General features: G+C 44.2%; 1 protein-coding gene across 1 annotated transcript; it reads right to left on the bottom strand.

Moving 5' to 3' along the window:
- Positions 1 to 1968: 1968 nt before the first annotated feature.
- LOC114149903 (NLR family CARD domain-containing protein 3-like) lies at positions 1969 to 24331 on the bottom strand. The gene is made up of 8 exons (XM_028026013.1): positions 24200 to 24331; positions 17778 to 17885; positions 17391 to 17619; positions 15464 to 17255; positions 14854 to 15027; positions 10760 to 10933; positions 2774 to 2820; positions 1969 to 2624 (listed from the first exon to the last, which is right to left on the bottom strand). The coding sequence occupies exons 1-8, from the start codon at positions 24329 to 24331 to the stop codon at positions 2098 to 2100; spliced, it is 3183 nt and encodes a 1060-aa protein (XP_027881814.1). The 3' UTR covers positions 1969 to 2097.
- Positions 24332 to 25062: the final 731 nt, after the last annotated feature.

Here is a 25062-nt window from a genome sequence, read left to right as displayed (position 1 = left end):
GTAGCTCCCCTGCTTCTCTAAGTGGGTCAGGGCAGCATGAAGTGCAGTGGATACAGCGTCCTCTGTGGACCTCTTTGCTTTGTAGGCAAATTGGAGAGGGTCCAGCTCAGCAGGCAGGCCAGCGAGGATGTGACTCCGCACCAGTCTCGAAGCACTTCATGATGATCGGTGTGAGTGCCACTGGACGGTAGTCGTTCAGGGTGTTGATGTTGGTTCTTTTCGGCAGGGGGACAATGGTAGAGGACTTTAGGCAGGGAGAGACAGTGGCTTGAGACAGGGACTGGTTAAAAATCTTCGTGAAGATTCCAGCCAGTTGGTCTGCACAGTCTGTAAGCACCCGTCCCGACACACCATCAGGCCCCGCAGCCTTCCTTGGGTTCAACTTCCTCATCACCTGCCTCACCTCACTCTCCTCTACTGTGAGAGCAGAGCTGCTGTGGACAGGCAGCTGTGATGGAGTTGTGGTAGGTGTCGCCTCAAAGCGGGCAAAGAAGATATTCATCTCCTCTGCCAGGGAAGTGGTTCCCTCCGTGCATGGCTGGTTGCTGGATCTGTAGTTTGTAATGTGCTGAACACCCTGCCACACCTGCCTGGTGTTGTTGCTCCTGAGCTGCTTCTCTATTCTCCCTCTGTATGATGCCTTCGCTTGGCAGATGCCTCTTCTCAGGTTGGCTCTGGCAGAACTGTAGACTGCTTTGTCCCCAGACCTGAAAGCAGCGTTCCTGGCTTTCAAGAGGCCCCAGACCTCCTTAGTCATCCAGGGTTTCCTATTCGGATAGATCCTCATGAGTCTGTTCCTGGTGACATTGTCCGTGCAGAACCTGATGTAGTCCAAGACTGCTGAGGTGTAGTTGTCCAGGTCCTGATGTGCAAAAACCTCCCAGTCAGTTCTCTGGAAGAAGTCCTGTAGTTGGTGGGAGGCATCCTCAGGCCAGATGGTGACAGTCCAGGTTGTACTGGGGACACGTTTCCACAGGGGAGTGTAAGCAGGGATCAGTAGCAGGGACACGTGATCAGACTGGCCAAGGTGTGCTAAGGGCTTAGCCCTTGTCTGATGTTTGTGTCCAGCTTGTCCAGAGTTTTATCACCCCTGGTTGTGCATTTTACATGTTGATGGAATTTGGGGAGGACTGATTTCAGATCAGCATGATTAAAGTCCCCAGAGACGAAACAAGAGAAAAACCTGCAAACAGTTAAACAAGATTTAACAGTAAAGTTCTCTGGACCATAAATTATTCATGAGTCAAATAAATCTCACAACACTGAATATATCAAATAATGTCTAGTAAAAGAGGGAAATATTCATTCAAAGTTAAATGCAGGTTGCATCAAAATAAACAACCCTAAGTTACTGAATCAAAACTTCCTAAGAGCGGCTAACTGATTAATTCTGGTTCTGATTGTTTCTGACTGAGCCGAGTTATTCTGCAGAAAACAGGAGGAGGGAGAGGAGATTCGGGTAGAAGTTCTGAACGAAACAGAAAATATTAAGATTTTCCCATCCTATACTTCAAAGCATTGACCTCTGACCTTCATGTGATGGGAATGTTTTACTTTAAATTAGGACTTTCTGAAAGGCAAAGTTGATGAAAAACATCTTTTTAATGCAAATATTTAAATTTGACCAAGAAAAGAACAGAATGAGCAGCAAATGAAACAAATACAGAAGAAAAATGGTTTATTTCTCTAAAACACATGAAGAAAAACTGCAGCAAATTTACAAAAGGAAGATTTAATATTCAAATCTGACATGTTGAGAAAAATAGGAGCCAATAGAAACAGAAAATGTTCAGTGATTGAGAAAAACTGATCAACATTTCAATGAAATCTGATAAATAAAAGAAAAGATAAGAGAAACAATAACTTGATATTCAGTGTGAAGCTTTGACTGGAAACAGACAGGAAAACATAAAAATCCTGGAATAATCCTGGAATATTTCTAGCTTCCATCTTTATGGGACGGGAAGAAGAAAAAGTTTCCAAGGATTCAATCAGAATTGTTTCACCAAGAAATAGATTGTAGAGACTGAACTATCTGTTCAACAGTGAGAAAGTTTCTCTGACAGGAGGAAAATCTTTAGACTCTTTAGACTGAACTCAGCAGGGAAAAACTGAGGAACCATAAGAACAGAACCCAAATCCAGGAATCAGAGGTTCAGTGAATGTGGTGTTGAAGGTGTGGAGGAGGATCAGTGAGTCAGAGGAAACTCTGTAGAAGGACAGAATGCCAGCAGGACTGTCCACATACACTGCTACTCTGTTAGAGACAAAGGAGGAGGAGAGACGAGTTACTATGTTATTGTGCCAGACAGAGTAACCATCATCATCAGAGCAAATCAGACTCCAGGAATGATCATTCCATCCAAACACACAGTCTGTACTGCCTCCTTTCCTCCTGATTCTTCTGTAACTCACTGATATATTAACTAATCCTCTCCACTCAACCACCCAGTAACAGCGACCAGTCAGACCAGTTCTACATAGCAGCTGATTCCAGATATCAAATCTGTCTGGATGATCAGGATATGACTGAAGCGCCTTCACACATGTCACCTTCCTGATGTCTTCAGACAGTTTGAGTTCTCTGCTCACTGTGTTTGTGTCGATGGTGAGTTGACAGGAATCTGATGGAGAGAACAAACACAATCCAGCTGCAGTTATTGATCATTTATTGACACTTTGATGATGACTCCTGAATGAGTGATGTGACAGTTTGAAGATGGTTGAATGTGAGCTGCTTTGTTGTCATGAATCAGATGAAAAACACACTTACACTTCCTCAGACCTGGTGTCAAGAATGGGACTCCAGCAGGCTCCACCCTGAAAGGAGGAGGGGGGTCAGACCATCAGTCTCTTTCAGCAGCAAACATGGACATTACATGTCTCTCAGACACACATTGTCCTCCACTGAGACAGGAACAGTCCAACATTTGGATTGCAAACTGCAGTGGATGTAGGAAGGACAGTTGGTGCTGCTGCAGCACAACTCATTTCTCCAAACACAGGAAAAGCTCCAACAGAGAGGAGAAAGGAAATCCCTCAGTAACAACCTGAATTGGAGGAACCAGCAGCAGCTTCCAGGAACAAACCTTGGGAACCTCTGGAGGAGAACATGGAGATGAGATTCCTGCTTTAATCAGTGGATTCATTGATAGAAAACATGACGACTGAAATATCTGAGAGCTGCAGCTCCATTTTCTACAGATCTGCTGGAACATCAGATAGAAATGAAGAATTTCATCATTTCACATCAAATCTGTTCATCTTCCACAGAAACAACTGAATTATTGACCTGAACTGGTTCTAAAGGTCTGGATGGTAAAAACATCCATTGTTTTTATGTCTCATTAGTTTCCAGAAAGAGTTGAAATGTTTCAGAAGCTTTTATCCAGCAGCTCAGTAAAGATCTCTCCTCTTTCCAACCTGATTTAGTCCATGAAGCAGAACATCTCTGCTGCTGCAGCAACAGGAGGAAACTTCTCCAGCTCTCAACTTCTACACTCTGACTGCTTGGAAACAGATCATGGAGGAACAGCCTTTTCTCCAGGCTGCCTCCTCCTGACTCTAGCGCCACCTACTGGCTGCTCACCAGAGGTGGAGAAAGAACTCAAACAATGTACTGAAGTAAAAGTACAAATAAACAGACAAAAATGTTCTCTAGTAAAAGAACCACATTAACATTTTTACTTGAATAAATGTTTAAAAATAATACAAATATTCAAAGTAAAAGTATTTGCTGAATGTATTACCTAATGGCTAATACAATATCATTAAGTGTACCGATCATATTTAATTGTAATACATCAGTAATGAGCCATTTAATGAACAAAGCTGCAGATAAATCATGTTTTTATTGTGTTTACTCTCTGTGACAGTTTAGATTTCTGATCCATCTGACCAACATTGAGTTACTTTTCTTCTCATCTTTGCTTCTTGGGGCTGATTGGTCTGGAGCTCCATCAAATATTGTTTTAAAGTCCTTTCTGTCATCAGTAGATCATCATGGAAATCTAACTGAATGTCTCTTTTATTAATTTAGTCAAAGTCCCTATTAAACTCTATTAAACCCATCCCACTCTTTAATTTTCCTTGTGAGCCGTTCTTAGTCAGGAGAATATTCCAGAAAACTGGGTAATGATCTCAGCCTCCAGATGAGGCGTCTAATAATCTCATTTCACAATCAGCTGAAATCTTCCTGGACACTAGAGTTAAATCAAGGACTGATCCATTTCCTGGATCAACATCTGTTGTTGTTTTTTAAGCCATCCAAACATCATCAGTTCTTACCCTCTAAATATTCTTCTGCTGTTTCTCCATTTACTGATTTGTTTCCATTCCATAATATTCCATGTTTATTATAGTCACCACATATTACTGATTATCTACACCAGAGATGTCAAAGTCAAATACACCAATGGCCAAAAAACCAAATTTGCTACAAGCCGAGGGCCAGACTGGCTGAATTTTTATTAAAACATATTGAAATGATTGCACATAGCCTATTGAACCAAGACCTAACACAGTGTATATTATGTAATAATTAAATTAATAAAGCAATATTTTATTATGGCTCTGTCAGTAACCTCATAGGAAAACATTTTCAATAGGCAAACAGTAAAAAAATTTATTGTTTTAAAAAACTAAATGTTTCTTAATATCAAGATAAAGATAAATACATAAATAAAAGTGCATGCTTTATAAACTGAAAATGCATTATTGTGCTGCTCTATGATCCTACCATCACTGCTTTCAAATAGTAAAATAAGAAAATAATTTAAAAAATCAAATTAGTTGAATTCTTTCTCATGGCTCTTATCTGCCATTTTCCCTGAGTCAATTCAACTGAAAAATAAATATGAATAAATAAAATGCAATAAAATAAAATAAAACACAAAAATCTATGGCATACAGACAAAACAATACTTCCTTCAAACAAAAATCATGTCTTGTACAAACAAATGTAAAAATGTAACTGAATTAAAAACTGAAAAATACGTTACTGCTGTGTTGTGACTTTCACGTTGCTTTCCATGAACAAACAGATCTCCTCACGCAGCTCAAAACATCTTTGCAGCACCTTTCCCTGGCTTAACCATTGCACCTCTGTGTGATACGGTAAGTCACCATACCCTGTATCTAACTTGCCCAGAAATGCTTTCATCTGGCAGTGATTTAAACCTTTTGCGCTGATGATGTTAACTGCTCACTTTATGGTGCTCATTACATGTTCCATTTTTAAGCCTTTACCACACTCTTGGTGTATGATGCAGTGATAAGCTTTCAGCTCATCTGTGACATTTTCCTCACGCATCTTTGCCACCAATCCACTCCTGTGCCCACACATTGCGGGTGCCATGTCTGTGGTTATTCCCAAACGTTTATCCCAAGGCAGCCCCATTTCATTTACACATCTGGACACCTCTTCGTACAGATCCTGTCTTGTGGTTGTGCCATACATAGGACATAATGCCAAAAATTCTTCTTTTATGCTCAGGCTGGAGTCTACTCCACGGACGAAAATTGACAGCTGGGCAATGTCAGATGTCCCCATGCTCTAATCCAGTGGTCCTCAACCCCAGGGCCGCGGACCGGTACCGGTCCGTGGACCAATTGGTACCGGGCTGCGCTACAAATAATTAAATATTTCCATTTTAGGTATTGAGTCTGGAGGATCTTTTATTTTGAAAGTACTTTAACCGGATTCTCTCGGTTATGTCTTGTGCGCCAACATTGAGCCCACAAGCAGCAGAATGAGTTAGAAACAGCAGCGACAGCATTGTCTTTGGTCCTCCCCCTTACCCCGCGGTCCACAGGAAATTTGAAATATTGAGATATTTTAGTCCACGGCACTAAAAAGGTTGGGGACCACTACTCTATTCCACACCAAGAGAATATGCGATGAAATCTTTTCCCTTTCTCAAAAGTTCTTGTATATTGGTGGAAAGCTGGTCTACACATTCATCAATGGTGTTTCTGCTCAAACTCACAATTGAGAATAGTTGTCTTTTGTCTGGGCACACTGCGTCACAAACTTTAAGCATACAGTTTTTAATAAACTCTCCTTCTGTAAAGGGCCGGGCTGATTTTGCAACCTCTTTTGCCTCGAAAAAGCTAGCCTTGACAGCAGCCTCGCTTTGTGATTTAGCATATGTGAACATAGCCTGCCTGGACTTAAGGCCTCATTTTAATTCTAACACGTTCTATACCATTTGTTCGGTGTCCATGTTCTTGTCTTCTTCTGTGTGTTTCTGAGAAGTTTGATAGTGCCTTCTTAGATTATTTTCTTACATTATAGCCAAACATTCTCCGCACAGAAGACACACAGGTTTGCCTTTTACCTCCGTGAACATGTACTCTGAAAACCCCCTGTTCTCAGCGTCCACCTTACGTATTATAATTGTTGAGGAGGGGGTAACTCAAAGTTGATCTCTGATCTGACTGCTGAGTCAGAGCAGAGAGTGCTTGTGCGCAGTGCTGTGACTTTGCGGGCTACTGTTGCATCGTGGGGAATGTAGAGCTGGTGCATGAAAAACGTAATTGAATATCATCCATGGGGCCATAGATAATTAGTTTGTGGGCTGTCCGACCAGCGGCCCTTGACTTTGACATATATGATCTACAGCTTTAATCTGGATTAGCTGAGTCTAATCTAACTTTAGATTACTTTAGGAGATCTATTAACTTTAGATCTCCTTAGCCCAAGGAGAGGGGGCTACCCAAGGAGAGGGCAACCCCTCTCCTTGGGCTGCCACCTTATCGTGGTGGAGGGGTTTGAGTGCCCCAATGATCCTAGGAGCTATGCTGTCTGGGGCTTTATGCCCCGGGTAGGGTCACCCAAGGCAGACAGGTCCTAGGTGAGGGACCAGACAAGTGCAGCCCGAAGACCCCAAAGATGAACGGCACCATTGGACTTTGTGTTCCCTCACCCGGACGCGGGTCACCGGGGCCCCACTCTGGAGCCAGGCCTGGAGGCGGGGCACAATGGCGAGCGCCTGGTGGCCGGGCTTTTACCCATGGAGCCCTGCCGGGCTCAGCCCGAAAAGGAAACATGGGCCCCCCATCCCATGGGCCCTCCACCCGTGGGAGGGGCTAAAGGGGTCGGGTGCATTGTGTGATGGGTGGCGGCCGAGGGAGGGGACCCTGGCGGTCCGATCTTTGGTTGCAGAAGCTGGCTCTTGGGACGTGGAATGTCACCTCTCTGGTGGGGAAGGAGCCGGAGCTAGTGCGTGAGGTCGAGAGGTTCCGGCTAGAAATAGTCGGTCTCACCTCGACGCATGGCTCTGGTTCTGGAACCAGCCTTCTTGAGAGGGGCTGGACATACTTCCACTCTGGAGTTGCCCAAGGGGAGAGGCGTCGGGCAGGAGTGGACATACTTATTGCTCCCCATCTCGGCACCTGTACGTTGGGGTTTACCCCGGTGAACGAGAGGGTAGCCTCCCTCCGCCTACGGGTGGGGAGATGGGTCCTGACTGTCGTTTGTGCGTACGGGCCGAACGACAGTTCAGATTACCCACCCTTCTTGGAGTCCTTAGAGGGGGTACTGGAGAGTGCTCCTCCTGGAGACTCCCTTGTTCTGCTGGGGGACTTCAATGCTCATGTGGGCAATGACAGTGAGACCTGGAGGGGCGTGGTTGGGAGGAACGGCCCCCCCGATCTGAACTCGAGCGGTGTTCTGTTGTTGGACTTCTGTGCTCGTCATGGATTGTCCATAACGAACACCATGTTCAAGCATAAGGGTGTCCATATGTGCACTTGGCACCAGGACACCCTAGACCGCAGTTCGATGATCGACTTGGTCATCGTTTCATCGGATCTGCGGCCGTATGTCTTGGACACTCTGGTGAAGAAAGGTGCGGAGCTGTCCACTGACCACTACCTTGTGGTGAGTTGGCTCCGGTGGTGGGGGAGGAAGCTGGTCAGACCTGGCAGGCCCAAACGTGTTGTGAGGGTCTGCTGGGAACGTCTGGCAGAATCCCCTGTGAGACGGAGCTTTAACTCCCATCTCCGGCAAAACTTCGAACACGTCCCGGGGGAGGTGGGGGACATGGAGTCTGAGTGGACCATGTTCCGTGCCTCCATTGTCGAGGTGGCCGATCGGAGCTGTGGCCGCAAGGTTGTCGGTGCCTGTCGCGGCGGCAACCCTCGAACCCGTTGGTGGACACCTTCGGTGAGGGATGCCGTCAGGCTGAAGAAGGAGTCCTTCCGGGCCTTTTTGGCCTGTGGGACTCCGGAAGCAGCTGATGGGTACCAGCGGGCGAACTGGAGAAAGACCAGCCATGGAGAAAGACTTCCGTATGGCTTCGAGGCGATTCTGGTCCACCATCCGGCGTCTCGGGGGGGAAGCAGTACAACACCAACACTGTTTATAGTGGGGATGGTGTGCTGCTGACCTCAACTCGGGACGTTGTGGGCCGGTGGGCAGAGTACTTTGAAGACCTCCTCAATCCCACCAACATGCCATCCATTGAGGAAGCTGAGCCCCGGGACAATCTCTGGGGATGAGGTTGCCAAGGTGGTTAAAAAGCTCCTCGGTGGCAAGGCCCCGGGGGTGGATGAGATCCACCCGGAGTTCCTTGAGGCTCTGGATGTTGTAGGGTTGTGTTGGCTGACGCGACTCTGCAATATCGCATGGACATCGGGGACAGTTCCCCTGGATTGGCAGACTGGGGTGGTGGTCCCCCTGTTCAAAAAGGGGGACCAGAGGGTGTGCTCCAATTATAGAGGGGTCACACTCTTAAGCCTCCCTGGCAAGGTCTATTCAGGGGTCCTGGAGAGGAGGGTCCATCGCATAGTCGAACCACGGATTCAGGAAGAGCAGTGTGGTTTTCATCCTGGTCGTGGAACACTGGACCAGCTCTACACCCTCGGCAGGGTCCTGGAGGGTGCATGGGAGTTCACCCAACCAGTCTATTTGTGTTTTGTGGACTTGCAGAAGGCGTTCGACCGTGTCCCTCGGGGAGCCCTGTGGGGGGTTCTCCGGGAGTATGGGGTACCGGGCCCTTTGATACGGGCTGTCAGGTCCCTGTATGACCGGTGTCAGAGTCTGGTTCGCATTGCCGGTAGTAAGACGGGCTCGTTTCCGGTGAGAGTTGGACTCTGCTAGGGCTGCCCTTTGTCACAGATTCTGTTCATCACTTTCATGGACAGAATTTCTAGGCGCAGCCAAGGTGTTGAGGGGATCCGATTTGGTGGCCTTAGGATCTCATCTCTGCTTTTTGCGGACGATGTGGTCTTTTTGGTTTCATCAGGTCATGATCTGAAGCTCTCGCTGGAGCGGTTCGCAGCCGAGTGTGAAGCGGCCGGGATGGGGATCAGTGCCTCCAAATTCGAGGCCATGGTCTTGAGCCGGAAAAGGGTAGAGTGCCTTCTCCGGGTCAGGGGGGGTGTCCTGCCCCAAGTGGAGGAGTTTAAGTATCTCGGGATCTTGTTCACAAATGAGGGAAGAAGGGAGCGGGAGATCGACAGGCGGATTGGCGCAGTGTCTGCCGTCAAACGGGCTATGTACCGGTCCGTCGTGGTGAAGAGAGAGCTGAGCCAAAAAGCGAAGCTCTCGATTTACCGGTCGATCTACGTTCCCACCCTCATCTATGATCATGAGCTTTGGGTCATGACCGAAAGAACGAGATCACGGATACAAGCGGCCGAAATGGGTTTTCTCTGTAGGGTGGCTGGGCTCTCCCTTAGAGATAGGGTGAGAAGCTCAGTCATCCGGGAGGGACTCAGAGTAGAGCCGCTGCTCCTTCACATCGAGAGGAGCCAGTTGAGGTGGCTCGGGCATCTGGTCGGGATGCCTCCTGGACGCCTCCCTGGTGAGGTGTTCCGGGCACGTCCCACCAGGAGGAGGCCCCGGGAAAGACCCAGGACACGCTGGAGGGACTATGTCTCTTGGCTGGCCTGGGAACGCCTCGGGATTCCCCCGGATGAGCTGGAACAAGTGGCCTCCCTTCTGAAGCTGATACCCCCGCGACCCGTCCCCAGGTAAGCAGAAGAAAATGGATGGATGGATGGATAATCTAACTTTCATTGTTAATTTCATCTAATTTATTATTGTCTCTATTGCTACATATTCTTTATTAGTTCCTCTACTTGTTTCTCTGAATATAGATAATCTTTTCTAGATGTTGCTCATCCTTCTGTTCCTTTTTTCCTGTCACTGCAACATTTTGTCATGTCTTCAGTACCAATAATATCTGCTTTATTATGTCATTTATCTTCATATATTTAACTTCTTGTCCATCAGCCAATCAGTTTCTTGTATTTTCTCAGTAGATCCATCAGTGGAAGCCCCGCCCAGCCCATGATGCTCCTGGTTTGTGAAGACAGAGAGACAAACTGAACTCTGATAGGAAACAGTTTCAAACTGATTTTCTCTCTCCAACCTCTTGGTTCCACATGGAGCTATATTTGGCCCCCTGCTGCTCTGACTACCATGTCATTGTGGTTCCAGTAGATGGGTCGGTTTCCCAGGCTTATTCAGCACTTTGTGAAAGATTCCTATAGTTTAAATGGGCGGCTGTTTGCAAAGTTACACAGTCAAAAATGAACAGAAATAGCTTGAGTTATTTAGCTTGCCATAAGACACAAAATGAGGTTAAAATTTTATCCATTAATTTATAAATGCCATGGTTGTAAACTAGATATTTAATTATCAAACTATTAAGCTTCAAACTAAATATTTCCCAGCAGACTGACTAAAGACATTTCTCCCTCTTCCTCCTCTATCAGACCTTCTCTGGTCCTGCAGCAGGTTCCTCCATACCTGAGAGCTTCCAGTCTCCAGTGTGGATCCTTCAGTCCAGCCGACAGCAGCTTCACTCCTGAGTCTCCTGGATGATTGTAGCTCAGGTCCAACTCTTTCAGATGGGAGGGGTTGGAGGTCAGAGCTGAGGCCAGAGAAGCACAGCCTTCCTCTGAGACCAAACAGCCTGATAAGCTGCAGACACACAATTCATCACATGATGAGAATATGAGAACATTGAGGTAGAGCCCAAGGTTTGAACTGGTTATTTTCAGAAGAGGAAAAAAGTCAATAAATTAACCCGTCAATAACATGAAATAGTAATAACACTTTAATTCAGTTACATGAGTAATAAAAATCAACATTTGTCACTTATAGAATGGTTCAGAATATAAACATCCTTCATTTTTCCACATCAGGTAGTTCAGGTTTACCAGCACGAAGTTTAAGGTAAATGGAAGAATCGGATATTCAAGAAAAGGTAAAAACAAAGAATAATTGGAGACATTAACAACAGAGGAATAATAATGCTGTACATTTACTAAAAACGACATTATCAGTCTTAAAAAAGTCCGCTGAGTAGGGCAATTTATTATCATATGTAAGATGTGTATATTTGTATGTTGAAACAGCAATAGACTATTTAAAAAACACTTAAAAAGACTGCATGTAACATCCAGGATATACACAATTAATGAGTTTTTTGGGAGCAGTTCTGGTTAGAATGTCTAACAACTGCTGGGAGGAAGGATCCGCAATAATGCTCTTTTTTTTTTTACAAAGATGGATTGCTAAAGTCTTTGCTTCTCTGAGTGTTTCACTGGCATGGTGTATCAAATTTATTTTTATAGATAGGTTTATAATTGATGCATTTAAAACCATGAGAGTTGACCAATCACACAGCTGGTACCTCTACATGTTGCCTCGTGCTGCCACTGCTTGATCTCTGAACCCAGATTGCATGCTCCTCTTTTCACTCAAACTGGACACAGGCTGGCCTGTATGGACATGGATGTAAATATCAGGTGGGTTGGGGGGTAGTTACCACCAGCTGACAGCTCTGTATGCGAGCCGAGAGCAGAGGGGCTATTAAAGCTGATAGTAATACAAAATAAATTATGCTTTTTTTTCTCATCATTTTCAAAGTATAGGATTTGAAACCACAAAATCTATCCATCCATCCATTTTCTTCGGCTTTGTCCGGCGTCAGGTCGCAGGGGTAGCAGCTTCAGAAGGGAGGCCCAAAATTCCCTCTCCCCAGCCACTTGTTCCAGCTCCTTCGGGGGAATCTCAAGGCATTCCCAGTCCAGTTGAGAAACATAGTCCCGTCAGCATATCCTGGGTTTTTCCTGGGGCCTCCTCCCGGTGGGACATGCCCAGAACACCTCACCAAGGTGGCGTCCAGAAGGCATCCTGACCAGATGCCCAAGCCACCTCAATATTGCAATATTACAAAATTGCAATATTGCAGAGTCGCGTCAGCCAACACAACCCTACAATATCCAGAGCTTTAAGAAACTCAAGGCGGATCTTATCCGGGGGACCTGCCATCGAGGAGCTTTATAACCACCTTGGCGACCTCGTCCCCAGAGATTGGAGAGCCCAATCCAGAGTCCCCAGGCTCAGCTTCCTCAATGAAAGGCATGTTGGTGGGATTGAAGAGGTCTTCGAAGTATTCTGCCCACAACATCCCGAGTTGAGGTCAGCAGCACACCATCCCCACTATAAACAGTGTTGGTGCTGTACTGCTTCCCCCTCCTGAGACGCCGGATGGTGGACGAAAATCGCCTCGAAGCTGTGCAGAAGTCTTTCTCCATGGCCTCTCCAACCTCTTTCCACACCCTAGTTTTTGCCTCAGCAACCACCTGAGCTGCATGCTGCTTCGCCCACCTGTACCCATCAGCTGCTTCCGGAGTCCCACAGGCCAAAAAGGCCCGATAGGAGTCATTCTTCAGCCTGACAGCATCTCTCACCGAAGGTGTCCATCAACGGGTTCGAAGGTTGCCGCCACAACAGGCACCGACAACCTTGCAGCCACAGCTCCGATAAGCTGCCTTGACAGAACATGGTCCACTCAGACTCAATGTCTCCCACCTCACCCAGAATTTGTTCAAAGTTCTGCTGGAGATGGGAGTTAAAGCTCCGTCTCACAGGGGATTCCGCCAGACGTTCCCAGCAGACCCCCACAACACATTTGGGCCTGCCAGGTCTGACCGGCATCCTCCCTCACTACCATGGCCAACTCACCAACATGTATTGGTCAGTGGACAGCTCTGCACCTCTTCACCTGAGTGTCCACGACATACGGCAGCAGATCCGATGAAACCATGACAAAGTTGATCGTCAAACTAGGGTGTCCTGGTGCCAAGTGCACATATGGACACCATTATGCCTGAACATGGTGTTCTTTATGGACAATCCGTGACGAGCACTGAATTCCAACAACAGAACACCGCTCAAGTTCAGATTGGGGGAGCCATTCCTCCCAACCACGCCCCTCAAGGTCTCACTTTCCCCCAGCAGAACAAGGGAGTCCCCAGGAGGAGCACTCTCCAGTACCCCCTCTAAGGACTCCAAAAAGGGTGGGTAATCTGAACTGTCGTTCGGCCCATAAGCACAAACAACAGTCAGAACCCGTCCCCCCACCCGAAGGAGGAGGGAGGCTACCCTCTCGTTCACTGAGGTAAACCCCAATGTACAGGGGCCGATATGGGGAGCAACAAGTATGCCCACTTGTTATGTTCTTGGGGCACATTATAATTATTTTTGCTTATTTTTTTCTTTCTAGATTGTTTTGTACTGACTTTAGTTGAATGACTTTTGTTTAATATGCTTTGGAGTTTGGATAATTCCTTTGTGTAATGTAATTGGTCTTGTTAATTTGTGGCTTTGTTGGACCGCCTATAAATAGGCTGGGTTTCAACATTTTTGGAGTCGGCCCTACCGCCCTTCCGCTTGCTCCACCACCGTCACCAATGAGGATGCGTCCTGACGCAGTGCGCGCACGTCCCCAGCCTGCCATGTGGTATTTTTGTTAGCCTTTGTTTGTTTGCCATTTTTCATTGTGATTTTGGCCTGGTGGGACCGGTTGTTCTTTCTTTGCAGTAGATTCTTTTTTGCCATAGTCCAGTACTAGTAGGGGCTTTGACGGCCCTGCATAGGATTGGCCCCCTGCTGTACCGTTTTGTTCTTTTTGATCGGCTCACCAGGTCCACCTTTCTGTTAATACTTTTGGGATTTTTGTTTGTTCCTTTCTTTGTTTTAGGACACGGGGACCGGAGGACGTTTAATTCTCTCTCTTTCCTCCACAGAGAAGTAAAGCTGCTGAACCAAAAAAAATTCAAGAGACATTTAAAATAAAATAATTTTTTGAACCCTCAGTTTTGCCTACGTGTCCTCAAATATGTTGTACCCTTGTTGGACGTAACACAACTGCTGCCCGACGCCGCTCACCATGGGCAACTCCAGAGTGGAAGAATGTCCAGACCCTCTCAAGGAGACTGGTTCCAGAACAAAAAGCCATGCATCGAGGCGAGGCCAACAAATTCTAGCCGGAACCTCTCAACCTCACACACTAGCTCTGGCTCCTTCCCAACCAAAGAGGTGGCATTCCACATCCCAAGAGCCAGCTTCTGCAACTGAGGAACGGACTGCCAGGGCCCCCTCCCTGGACTGCCACCAATCTCACATTGCACCCGACCCCCTTATCCACAAAATAAAACGCAATAAAATAAAACACAACACAAAATTAAATCTGAAAATGTTTCTAGAAAACTCTTGTGCTCAGCCTTAAGTTTAAGTTATGAAACTTCCCAAATATTCAATTTCTACATATTTATAGGTTCTCAGCAGTCCAGGACATGAAAAAAGCCCCAGTTGTTGCAGATCCTATCACAGTCCCACTCTGAAATTCACTGAGTTCCTGAGAGGAATCCATTCTTTCACAAATGTTTGTAAAAACAGTCTACATGCCTAGCTGCTTACTTTCATACACCTGTGGCCATGGAAGTTATTGGAACACCCGATTCTGATCATTTGGATGGGTGGTCAAATACTTTTGGCAATCTCTACTAGCAGCTAGTGGATATAAATCATTAAGATTGAGAACGTGTTACCTGAGAGTTTCTAGGTTGCAGTTTGGACTCTTCAGTCCAGCAGAGAGAAGCTTCATTCCTGAATCCTGCAGGTTGTTGTTACTCAGGTCCAGTTCTTTGAGACTGGAGGACTGGGAGCTGAGAACTAAGGACAGAGCTTCACAGCTTTTCTCTGAGAGGTTACAGTCACTCAGTCTGAGGAGACAGAGAGAAAATCATTAAGAAATCCTCAAAATGTATGTTCTTTCAAATCAACAATGTTTTTATTGGACAGATATTTTACACAGCCTTTGTATTTGTTGTGAACTGCTTCATTCTACAGTTGGACCTCTAGCCTTAAAGGACATAACTGCAGGTAACAAGGAGGTTGGAAAGAGAATTATAAAATTCCATAATTAACTATATTAATCCAATTTCAATTTTAACATAAAGTGGAGGAGTTTTGTTGTCTGAATATGTAACATTATGTTCAGCTGCTGAAGGAAGTCTGTTTCTTTTTTTGCACATACCCCCAATGGGACACTTTGAAGAGACAATGCTCCAATATATAAATTGAAGCATGAATATTTACCTCATGATTAGAAAATTTCTATCTATTAAGAATAAATGCAGTAACAATCTGTGTCCTTACAGAGCTTTGTTGGAGGCTTTAACCACTGGTAGCAGCCTCAGAAGAACCTCCTCTGAAGCAGAGTATTTCTTCAGGTCAAACACATCCAGATCTTTTCCTGATGACACTAAGATGAAACCCAGAGCTGACCAATGAGCAGGAGACATTTTATCTGTGGAGAGCCTTCCTGAACTCAGAGACTGTTGGATCTCCTCCACTAGAGAACGATCATTCAGTTCATTCAGACAGTGGAACAGATTGATGCTTTTCTCTGCAGACCCATTCTCACTTATCTTCTCCTTGATGTACTTAACTGTATCCTGATTGGTCTGTGATCTACTTTCTGTCTGTGTCAGCAGACCTTGTAGGAGTCTCTGATTGGTCTGGCAAGAAAATCCCAGGAGGAAGCGGAGGAACAAGTCCAGGTGTCCATTTGGACTTTGTAAGGCCTGGTCAACAGCTCTCTGATGGAGATGATTTATATTTGACCTGTTAAAAAATGTAGAGAGAAATGATAGTGTATTTTCTTTCATCAGGTTGACACCAGAGTTTATGAAGGCCAGATGAACATAAAGTGCAGCCAGAAACTCCTGAACACTCAGATGGACGAAGCAGAACACCTTGTCCTGGTACAGACCTCTCTCCTCTTTAAAGATCATTGTGAACACTCCTGAGTACACTGAGGCTGCTCTGATATCAATGCCACACTCAGTCAGGTCTGACGCATAGAAGATCAGGTTTCCTTTCTGCAGCTGATCAAAAGCCAGTTTTCCCAGAGACTCGATCATCTTCCTGCTCTCTGGACTCCAGTGTGGATCTGTTTCAGCTCCTCCATCATACTTGACCTTCTTCAGTTTGGTCTGAACCACCAGGAAGTGGATATACATCTCAGTCAGGGTTCTGGGCAGCTCTCCTCTCTCTCTGGTCTCTAACACATCCTCCAGAACTGTAGCAGTGATCCAGCAGAAGACTGGGATGTGGCACATGATGTGGAGGCTTCGTGATGTCTTCATGTGGAAGATGATCCTGCTGGCCAGTTCCTCGTCTCTGAATCTCTTCCTGAAGTACTCCTCTTTCTGTGGGTCATTGAACCCTCTGACCTCTGTCACCATGCCCATATAATGAGGAAGGATCTGATTGGCTGCTCCAGGTCGTGTGGTTATCCAGAGGAGAGCAGAGGGAAGCAGTTTCCCCCTGATGAGGTTTGTCAGCAGAACGTCCACTGAGGTGGACTCTGTAGCATCAGTCAGGATCTCCTTGTTGTGGAAGTCCAGAGGAAGTCGACTCTCATCCAGACCATCAAAGATGAACAGAACCTGGAAGTGTTCAAAGCTGCAGATTTCTTTGGTTTCAGGAAAGAAGTGATGAACAAGTTCCACCAAGCTGAACATTTTCTCTTTCAGCAAATTCAGCTCTCTGAAGGTGAATGGAAATATAAACTGGATGTTCTGGTGGGCTTTGTCTTCAGCCCAGTCCAGAGTGAACTTCTGTGTTAAGACTGTTTTCCCAATGCCAGCCACTCCCTTTGTCATCACTGTTCTGATGGGTTGATCTCTTCCAGGTGGGACTTTAAAGATGTCTTCTCTCCTGATTGTTGTTTCTGGTCTTTTTGGTTTCCTGGATGCTGTTTCAATCTGTCTGACCTCATGTTCATCATTAACCTCTCCAGTCCCTCCCTCTGTAATGTAGAGCTCTGTGTAGATCTGGTTAAGAAGGGTTGGACTTCCTGCTTTAGCAATCCCCTCAAACACAGACTGGAACTTCTTCTTCAGAACAGATTTAAGTTGATGTTGACAAACTGCAGCAAGATGTTCTAAGTAAAAAAAAACATCAGGAAGGAATTAAAATCATATTCTGAAAATAATTTGAAGAAATGTGATCCCATCTCTCCAGACATCAAAAAACGTGATTTATCCATCAGTTTAAATCTTTGTAGAAATCCTCTTACTGCTCTGTAGACAGTCAACCAGCTCCTTCTGCTTCATCTTCCTCAGGAAATTCAGTGTGATCTTCATCACTGCTTCTCTGCTGATCCTTGTCTGCTCTTCATCATCACCTTCCAACACCTCATCATCCTCTCTCTGACTCTCTGAGCATTCTGGGTAATCTGGACTCAGAACCTTCCGGATGTTGTTTAGCTCTTTCCTCACAAAAGTGACAATGTTGTTCTCCAGTAGCTGGAACAGAATAATAGATTAAGGAAACAGACTGACATCATGGAGCCAAACAACAGATGCATGTTGGACAGACTGACAGTCCTTTGGTCTACAAAGTGCAGCATGGAGATTACTGTGAACAGAATCCATGGAAAAGTAGTTGTTGTTCATATACAGACCATGAATATGGAGTCCAGATGTGCTTCATGCTGCTGTTCAGACAGACCACTGGGAATCTCTGAGCTCTGCTGGTCCACACTGTGGAGGAACCAGGAACAATTAGGAAGTCAGGAAATATTCATCCAGCAGTATTCATAGAGAAAATAACAGTTTCACAATGAATTGAAAGCAACTGAATGGAACATCACATGAACAATATACAAAGAAATTAGAAAGAGGAAGATGAACTACAATATGAAGACCAGTAACACCAGAATCACCCAGTAGACATTTTCATTAGTTGGTGCTGAACTTGTACTTCAAAAATTCCACATCGTCAGCAGATCTGATGCTGGTGGAGACAGTTTCCCGGAGCTTGGGAACAGTGGAAGTGAAGGCTCTGTCCACACAGCTCTACTGTGTGGACAGAGCCTTCACTGTGTAGAGCTGTGTGGGACAGTGTGGGACACCCATCAGGTTCTGATGACTAGATCTGAGTTGATGTAGACATGGAGAAGGTCTGAGATATGTGGGTGTGTGTCCATGTGGGAACCTCTCTTGGATGGTATATGGAGGATTTAAAATGGATCCTGTAGATCCCTGGAACCCAGTGAACTCACGTTGTATCTGTGCACACAGAGATGATCAAAAGGTAATGGTTCGTCAAGTGTTATATGGATGTGAGCAATAAACCAGATGATCCAAGTAATAGTAAAGATTTAATGTTCCTGCTGATCCCACTAAGAACCAGCCGGTCCTCTGATGGTCCAGATCAGCTCAATTTGGTTGAGTTCCAGCAGATCTCACCAACCAGATCTCATGAAGCTATCCTTCCCTGCTGAACTGCTCTCACAGTCCACAAGGGAACCAAGTCCTGCTGGTTCGTTTGTGCATAGGCACAGCAAGAAGAGCTTTCATGCAACAGACCTAAGTCTCAGTTACGACAACACAAACTCAAACTGGAGGGTAAACTCAGGCCTGCCTTGGTTCCTTTGTGCATTGTGGAGCAGTAAAGCCAGTGTCATCCTCATGGACGAGACTGGCATTACCAGGTATTTCACAGGGTGGGTTGTGGAAATGTGTTCCACCAATAGTCTGACATGGAGCTAGGAAGCAGCAGATCAGCATCATCAACACCCAGACATGAAGATATGAAGGTGTTGTCAATATGGTTTAGGTTTGGTGAGGAAGGGGACCTCTTCATTATTCTTCATCTTTAAGGCCTTTACTGGCTAGACACATAGTGGAGTTCTTTGATGCATGCAATGGAGCATTGTCCGGCATAAAAATCATTGTTTTCTTGAAAGATGCAAACTTTTTCCTACACCACTGCATTAAAAACTGGTCTTCTAAAAACTGGCAGTACATTTGGAGGTTGATTTTGAGTTAATCTTCAACCTAAAAGGGTCTAACTAGCTCATGTTAAATAATACCAGCCCATACTAGTATCCCACCTTCACCTTGCTATTGTCTAATGCGAAGTGGAGCTCTGTGGCAATTACTGATCAATCTACAAGCCCATCAACCTGGGCCATCAAGAGTCACTCTCATCTCATCAGTCCATAAAACCTTTGAAAAATCTGCCTTCAGATATGTTGTGGCCCCGTCTTGATTCAACTTGTTTCAACTTATGTGTCTTGTTCAGTAGTGGTCGAGTTTCAGCCCTCCTTACCTTGGTTATGTCTCTGAGTTCTGAACATCTTGTATTTCTGGGTGCTAAAGGTTGGAGTTCTGGAATATGATGGCGTCAGGAAGATAATGGCTTCCTGGTAGCTTCACATTTGATTCTTCTCAAATTTTTGGCAGTTAATTTACATCTATTTTTCTCAACATGTTTCTTGCGACCCTGTTAACTATTTTGCAGCAAAACATTTGATGGTCCTGTGATAATGCTCCAATATCTTAGCAATTTCAAGAGTGCTGCATTCTTCTGAAAGACATTTTACAATTTTGGACTTTTCAGACTATGTTAAATCTATTTTTTGGCCCATTTTGCTTGAGGAAATGAAGCTTTCGAACAATTACGCACACTTTGATACAGGGCAGTGCTTCTCAATTCCAGTCCTCAGGCCCCCCTGCTCTGCATGTTTTAGTATAATCTGAATCAGCTTTTATATTTCAGAACAGTTGAAATAGTTCAGCTATTTTGAACTATTTCAGCAGTTCTGAAATTGCCGATTTCAGCTCATTCTAAAACAGCTATTTCAGCTGTTTCAGAATGAGCTGATACAACAACTCAATCAGCTGTTCTATTTCAGAACTGCTGATTCAGATGATTGCATGGCCTCTTCTGCAGCCATTAAATACCACAGAAAGCTGTTAATCACTCACAGATTCAATCCAGATGTGTGTGTAACACTCACGATGTGTTTACAGTTTATAGAACAGACAATCAGACCAGTGCTAGGTTCGGCTACGGGAGTAGAGAAATGTGCAGGTGTATTAATGACCACAGACCAGAAAATACGTTTAAACTGCCGGCTTATTATTTGCTCTTCATCATCTATATTATTAAAGAAAAAAAACAACAATATTACAAACAACTGACGTACAATGACACAAAATTAAATCTAAAATAGTTTCCCCGTTTCTTTCAGAATATTGTATTTATCCCTGCTTGAAATTTTAAAAATGTTAGGTATTAAAGGATACTATTTATTTTAACCTAGGTTATAATTCCATGTAAGTTCAAGTTGATACTGTTAATCTATTTAATTTACAGTTTGGTTGTTTTAATCTTTTAAATCTAATTTTAATTATTTAGAGTTCTTTTAAGAAGTTAAGGTTTTTTAATTTCCTGTTTTAACCATTTCTTGTTTCTATTATAACCAACAGACAATTTCACATTAAACACTAACAATGGATATTGAATGTGGTTCGTGAAAAGAAAAAACAATAAAACACAACAAAAACAATCCAGCAAAAGACCGAATAACTTGTGTTTCAAATCAATGTCTTTTCTTTCTGATGATCCTGAAGGATTAATCCCGTTTCTCTGAATCCAGCGCTATTTCAGCAGGAAAACATGGGCAGGTCATACCAGTTTGGATGAATTGCAATGTCCAGCAGAGGGCGTAGCTCCTGGGTTACGGCTCGCCATCTTGTTTCTCACTAGCGGAATCCAACTCAGAAATCGACTCGGAATTTCCCGGTCCAATTTCCAGCAGAACCTTAAAAGGCCTGGTTTAATAACCAACAAAGCATAACAAAAGTTCTTTTAGCTTTACTTTGTACTGAATAAAATAAAATACTCGCCGATTTGGCGGCTGAACATCGTGTGTGTGGAGAAAACATGCTTCACCCACACCAGCTCATCCGCTACTTCCACGGTTTTTGAACATAAAACAACATAAATGTGCTACTTTAGATTTCCGTTTCAATGAAATAAAATTGTCTTACAAATACATCCTTCACAGAAAATAAAATGCACTTTTTAACTCACCAAGTCCAGTTCTGTAACATATAACACTCCGAACGCAGTCAGTAAAAAAAAGCGGAAAGCTCCTCCTCCGAAGAATGGAAAAGGTTTCCAGTCAGCAGGTAGACTTTTTAATCGTCTATTTTCTCTTATCTCTCTCTCTTTCACAGCGCAACTCTTTGCTTCTGCATTCTCTCTCCTCCTTCTTCGCTCTTTCTGCTTCTTCTTCCAGCGCCAGAGAACATAGCAACCCGGTTGGCTGGAGCAAGTCACATGGGCTACACATCAATGTGACCCTTCAGAATAAGAGATTTTACTCAACTTGACGGTTTTAGCTGCTGACAAAATAATACTCTGTTTTATACAAATTTTTAACCAAATAAAATATCATAACATGAAATACAGCATTCTTAATGTTTGTAATTATTACTTTTTATATTTTTAACTATTTTAGGACCTATTTATTCTCTATTTATTTCCTATTTATGCATTTTATAGCTAGTTTCTATGGAAAGGCTTATTTTTAATGAGGCTATATTAACCTGGGTTACATGTGACAGAAAGGAAAACGGCCAAAACATGCAAGGTGGGGGGGCTTTAGGATCGGAATTGAGAAACATTGATATAGGGTGTTGATCTACTTTATGCCCCATCCTTCCTCATTAAACAAATACACGTCAGCTGAAATTCAATAAACATTCCATGTATACTGCAAGGAGTTGAAAATGTGCATAAAAATGATATGGTCAAAAATAAAACTTGCCTAGTAATTGTGCAAACAGTGTAGGTGTAGTGAAGCATTCAGACCAGAGTTTCTAAACTCGTCATTAATTTGTCCAGTTCTCCAATGTTGTCTGAAACTCAAATGAGATGTTTTGAATCCAATTATATATTCAAGAAGAAAATGCCGCACCTTGAAACTCATTTAATGAAACAGCCCCAAGTCACTGGTAAAGTACACGTGATTGTTCCAACTACAGCTGAATATAACTGAAACTCTTCATCATTAGAACTGAGGAAGACTTTCAGATAAGTCAACATAACAAGATGGGAACAACAAAAGAATGTCCAACTGGTTCCATGTGAAATAAGATTAAATCACTTTGAATGAGAGGGACTGCCCAGTCCAGTTATGACAGTAACATGTTACAGAGAACCAATCAGAGAGAGCTACAGTCCAGACTAATTATTTCACCTTAAGAAGAAGAAAGTGTTTAATGGTGGCAACTAATCAAGGAGGCCCAACTCAACCTGATTATATCTGTTAAACATGATGCAGCATCATCCAGGATGCCTTTAATAACATGTATTCTTTCCACTTTGATTAACTGTAAATGGCTTTGACTAGTGCCTTATCTAGTCCAGAGGACCCCAATGTGCATCACACTTCAGTCATTCTTTGACGGTGGCAAGCTACATTGTCCTGAGACAGGTGAATTGAGCTATCAATGCTGTGGTTCTGGAAAACGCGCCATACACACCATTTCACACAGTGGTGCAAAAAGTGAGTATGCACTGAATGCAACGCACAGGGGTGCTGCACTAGAGGAGGAGCAAAAAATGATGTGGGGATTTTTTTTCTAGTCAGCATTTTATGTAAATAATAGCTGTTTGTGTATGAAATGATCAATAACAGAGGAACAGCACTGATTAGGCGCCCCTCCCCTCCTGCCAGCCGCCCTCCCCTCCCATACAGGTAGCTTGGGCACAGTCCCTTCGAGAATGCGCTGATGCTGGTTTTTTGTTTTATTTGAATTGTAGTAATAAACTTGACATAAAGGAGCTAAAGTTGGGGCGGCAGAAAGAAACTACAGGGCACAAACCAAAAAACGTAAGAAGGGGAAGGATGAATATGTTGGATAGACTAAGAAAAGCTTTTCAAAGTGGTTGAAAGACAAAAGGTAATGTTAGTGTATCAACAAAAGAGTTGTAAATATTCAGATTAGCTTAAGCTAGCCTAAAATGACAGGTGGTTGTTGTCTCCACCCTTTATTGAGTCAATACAGAACGTGATTTATTCTGTATTGATTTAAATGTCAGATAGACACACCTATCACACACATCTCAACAATAAGTGTAATAATAATGACCAAAACAAAACACAGGAAATAGTAAGGTCAGGTAAATTGTTGTTGGGGGACCTAAATAGGACCCCCCCACAAATTGACGCTGTTTTCATGGCTGCTTAGAGACGGACACTACGCAGCTGTGGTGAGCTGCTATCAACCCATGTCTTTTGAAAATGTCCACCTGATACTACACCGTCCTTAGAAGCAAAATCTCTGGCAAAAATACAGACGTGAGTGGGAAGACACACATTCCAGACTAAAAAATCACAGTGAAGTTTAATAGGGGCTTTAAAAAAATGTGTCAGTTGTTACCTAAGTAAGTCCAGAACAGGCTGGTGTCTATTTCGGCTCGTTTGCTGGTAACAAGCACATAGGTTCTGCTCTGCTGGCGGCAAAACAAGGAGGAGGCAGATGAAAGCTTGTAGAACTTTATTCCTCTTGGCAAGTTGAGCAACAACAACCTCTCCACAGCTCGAATCTGTCAAGCTAACACACTCCACTCTTCTTCTTCTCCCCAATTCTAACCATCGCTTTCTACAGCCCCCCCTAGGGAAAGGCTGGGCCTGTAACACTACCCCCACTCTGGATGATGTTTAAACATATTTAACATTACTCCAGCAAACATAACTGGTTAGAACAAATCCCCCAAAATCTAAACTAGAACATTTCATCGATGATCTAATGCGGACAGAGGCTACAGTGCTACAAGACAATACACCTGTAGAATAACGAGCCAAAGTCAACTAAAAGAAAAATAATACTAATAATAATCCACAGCATGTAGTGCATTACACTAGGAACTGAAACAGGTATGCTGTATACATTATTTATTATTTTTTTTAAATATCCACCACCTGAACTGGGCAGTGATCCGCCTACACCCAGATTCAGGCTAATAAATAAAAGAAAACAAAAGAGTTTATTTATGCATGTGGACATCTAGCTGCTGACCCACCAAATCGGTCAGGGTGTCTGCATCTCCTTTGTGGTCTTTGCTGAGGTCCTGCTCTTTGAAGGACCAGTGGCCGCTGCTCCTCCAAAGAATCCTCAGTGTCAACTCCTTCCGGTAGAAACTGGCAAGCTTCATTCTGAATTTGGTTGTCTCCATATGAAACTGAATGGGCAGGCAGAGACTGAGATGGATGGTCCATAGTTGATTCCTCCATCTCTGAGAAGCCATCCCAGGGATTTAAAGGCCCATCATGATCCACATCTGAAGAAGCATTGACCACTGGTGAAGGCACCTCAACTGATGCTGGGCTATGAGTGTCTTGGAAAACCCAGCTATTGTCCAACGGGGTTCTGATGTAATAAGGCTTGAGCTTATCACGATGAACCACTTTAGCTTGTGAACTTGGGCCCTTCTTGATGCAATAAACAAGGTCATTTTCCAGTTTCAAAATAGGGAACTTCGTAGGAAGGGAGGAAACTCCGTATTCTGTTTCTCACTCTCTTAGTGCCTTTAATCAGGAGCCAAACAGCTTCTCCAACCTCATACTGCAATTTGTGCATGTTTTGATCATATTGCCTCTTTGCTCGCTCAGAAGACCTACCCAGCCACTCCCTGCCCAGTTGATGGGAGAGTTGTAACCTCTCTTTCTGTTGCATGACACACTGTGGAATGTTGGAACAACCATTGTCAGGGAATGGAACAGCAACAAGATCGATAGGTTTGGTTATCTCTCAACCAAACAGCATCATATTAGGCATGAATCCAGTAGAGCTGTGCTTGGTGGCTCAGTAAGCCATAAGTGCATATGGAAGCATCAGATTCCACTCCAAGTGGCATCGCTCTGCAGTGGTGGCAAGAATTTTCTG

Source organism: Xiphophorus couchianus, chromosome 8 (assembly GCF_001444195.1).
Source record: "Xiphophorus couchianus chromosome 8, X_couchianus-1.0, whole genome shotgun sequence".
Classification (NCBI taxonomy): Eukaryota; Metazoa; Chordata; class Actinopteri; order Cyprinodontiformes; family Poeciliidae; genus Xiphophorus; species Xiphophorus couchianus.
This window is presented reverse-complemented; position numbering and strand designations above follow the sequence as displayed.

What these genes read in the sequence shown, in the direction of transcription:
- LOC114149903 (XM_028026013.1), bottom strand. Translation starts at nt 24,331, where the DNA reads ATGAAGCTTGCCAGTTTCTACCGGAAGGAGTTGACACTGAGGATTCTT. An exon ending in ATCTGGACTCCATATTCATG is followed by an intron (nt 17,620 to 17,777) that starts GTCTGTATATGA and finishes ATTCTGTTCCAG; the next exon opens with CTACTGGAGAACAACATTGT. An exon ending in TGGAGACTGGAAGCTCTCAG is followed by an intron (nt 2,821 to 10,759) that starts GTATGGAGGAAC and finishes TCCTCCTTTCAG; the next exon opens with GGTGGAGCCTGCTGGAGTCC.